General features: G+C 51.9%; 1 protein-coding gene across 1 annotated transcript; it reads right to left on the reverse strand.

Moving 5' to 3' along the window:
- Positions 1–465: 465 nt before the first annotated feature.
- LOC116379743 (kelch repeat and BTB domain-containing protein 11-like) lies at positions 466–2,171 on the reverse strand. The gene has a single exon (XM_031841713.1). It carries the CDS (start codon positions 2,097–2,099, stop codon positions 963–965), a length of 1,137 nt encoding a protein of 378 aa, XP_031697573.1. The 5' UTR covers positions 2,100–2,171; the 3' UTR covers positions 466–962.
- Between the last annotated feature and the right edge of the window lie 324 nt (positions 2,172–2,495).

A 2,495-nucleotide genomic window follows, 5' to 3' on the forward strand; every position in this document is an offset into this window, starting at 1 on the left:
TCAACTTTATTTTGGAATATTTTAAACTTCTTTGTCAAAATTAAATCTACATTATGACCTCTTTGATTCTCCTAATAAACAAATATTAATAATTCATTTTACACCAAAGAAAACAATCTTATAAAACATGAAATATTATTATTTATTGAACACATATTTATAATAATAACATAATAACTATTGTACTTTATGATTGAAGTACATTTTGCAGGTAATACTTACATTGTATTTATAATGAAGTAAATCTGAATACTTTCCTGTTTAAAGTCTCTTTTACATCATTCCTGATTATTAATGGTGGAAAAACTGCTAAATATTAAAAAGAAACTTCCCAGAATGCCTTGCATGTCTTTCAGCTGGAAGCATCATCTGGTCATGTGACATGCTGCGTTCTCATTGGTTCAGTCCCTTTAATCCCAAACGTTCAGTAAAGGAAACATTTTAAGATGAATAAAGTTTTCTTTATTTGAACTCTCACAACATGACATTCTTCTTCTTCGTGTGTTTTATGTCTGGAAACAGTTTGAGTCAAAATTACGTTTTAAGACATAAATTCAAACATTTAATTCAAATGTTTCACAAAAAGATTCAAACAATAATTTGAGTTTCTTGTGCGGAGGAAGACCATGAGCTGTGGCTGAAAGCTCCAGAGAGAGTTCCCTTTGTCCCACTAAAGGTGCGTTCAGGGTCTGGAGCTTTCTATCGCAGCACGTGATCTTCATCAGCTGTTTTTATCATATTTATTTTTATCAATGTCATCGATGACGTCACTTGATTCATGATCAGCTATCAGTGACGTCACAGTGATGTTTTCCCCTTATGAACCACAAAACTGGATTAAATATTAAAAAGCAGCAACCTGTCAGCTTCTACAGCCACGTGGGGAAAAAGGCACAACAGTTAAAGTCTGAGACCAGGACCAGAGAGTCCAGAGAGACCGGGACCAGAGAGACCGATACGGATCAGGGGTCCCGGTTCAGAGACAGGACGAAAGGCACCAGGGCCCCCCTGGTCTCTGCGGGGGGCGGCAGCACCTCCGGCAGGAAGTCCTCCCGGTCCTCCCGGACCTCAAACTGCAGCGTCTGGCTCCGGTTCACACAGTAGATCCGGTCCCCGAGCACCGCGCAGCGGAACGGTAGCGGGTCGCGGAGCGCGAAGCACGCGCCTCCGTGCCACACCTTCACCACCGTGTTGTACTTGTACACGTTCACCTCCGCGCGCTCCCGGTCCACGTCGAAGCGGAACACGAGGCCGCGGAGCGCCACCATGTCGGTGGACCGCCGCCGGCTCTCGTTGAACGGACACTCCTCCCACTCGTCCCGGCGGGAGTCGTACCGGAGCAGCCGGTAGAAGAGCGAGCCGCCGGACACGAACAGCGAGCCACCGCACGACGTCGCCTCGTGCGCCACGGCGAAGGAGCCTTTGGGCAGCGGGGCCACCGGAGTCCACCGGTTCGCTCGCGGGTCGTAGCGCTCCACCGTGAAAAGACACTCCCCTCCGACCGCGTACAGGTGTCCGTCCATTGACACCAGTCTGAGCTGGCAGCGGGGCTGGGTCAGCGGGCGGATCTGGCTCCAGAGGCCGGTCCGCGGGTTGAAGCAGAAGACCCGATCCGAGGCTTTGGAGCTGGAGACCCGGTCCGAGGCTTTGGAGCAGAAGTCCCGGTCTGAGATCCCCCCCGCCACGAACAGGTAGTTGTACAGAGTGCACATCCCGGAGCCCCTGGCCGGGATCTCCTCCGGGAGCGTGGTTAGCACCTCCCACCTCCGGGTCTCCGGGTCGAGGGACAACACCCGCCGGTGGATGGAGTCCCCCGGGTTGCTCTCCCGGCTCCCCTCGCTGCTCTCGGCCACCGCCAGCACCTTCGTCCCCTCCATCCTCCGCGCCAGGATGCGCTCCCTCTCCTCGGCCGTCAGCCGGCCGTACACCCCGGGGGTCCGCAGCACCTCCAGGTAGTGGTCGCTCATGTAGCCGTAGACCCGGTCCTTCTCGCCCTCTGCGCCGTCGCTCTTGGCTTTAGTCAGCAGCTCGTAGCAGTTCTCCGCGCTGATGTGATGCAACACGTCGGCAGCGGATCTGAGCTGTGACCGAAGATCCATGATCCGGGATTAATGCGGATCAGATCGATCCCGGTTCTGTCAGAGACAATTATGCGTCTGGAGATCCAGACTACTGCCCCCCCCCCTCCCCCTCTCTCTATGTTCAACTTCTCCTTCCTCCTCCCGCGGGGCGCGGTGGCTGATGAAGCCGGGATTCTCCGCCTGCTGTCGGGGAGGATCGCTGCGTCCCCTCGCTGCAGAGCCCGGAGGACACAAAGGAGGCGTTCAGTGACCTGCTCCTCCTCCTCCTCATGCAGAACAACACACACTGTTCCCTTACGATTCCACCAAAGTAAAAGTACACAAGCATTATCATCAAGATATACTTAAAGTAGTAAAAGTACTCCTGCAGAATATTCTATATTATTGTGTTAATCAATAATAATACGTCATTAT

This window comes from Anarrhichthys ocellatus, unplaced genomic scaffold (assembly GCF_004355925.1).
Source record: "Anarrhichthys ocellatus isolate YVR2014 unplaced genomic scaffold, GSC_Weel_1.0 scaffold5075, whole genome shotgun sequence".
NCBI lineage: Eukaryota > Metazoa > Chordata > Actinopteri > Perciformes > Anarhichadidae > Anarrhichthys > Anarrhichthys ocellatus.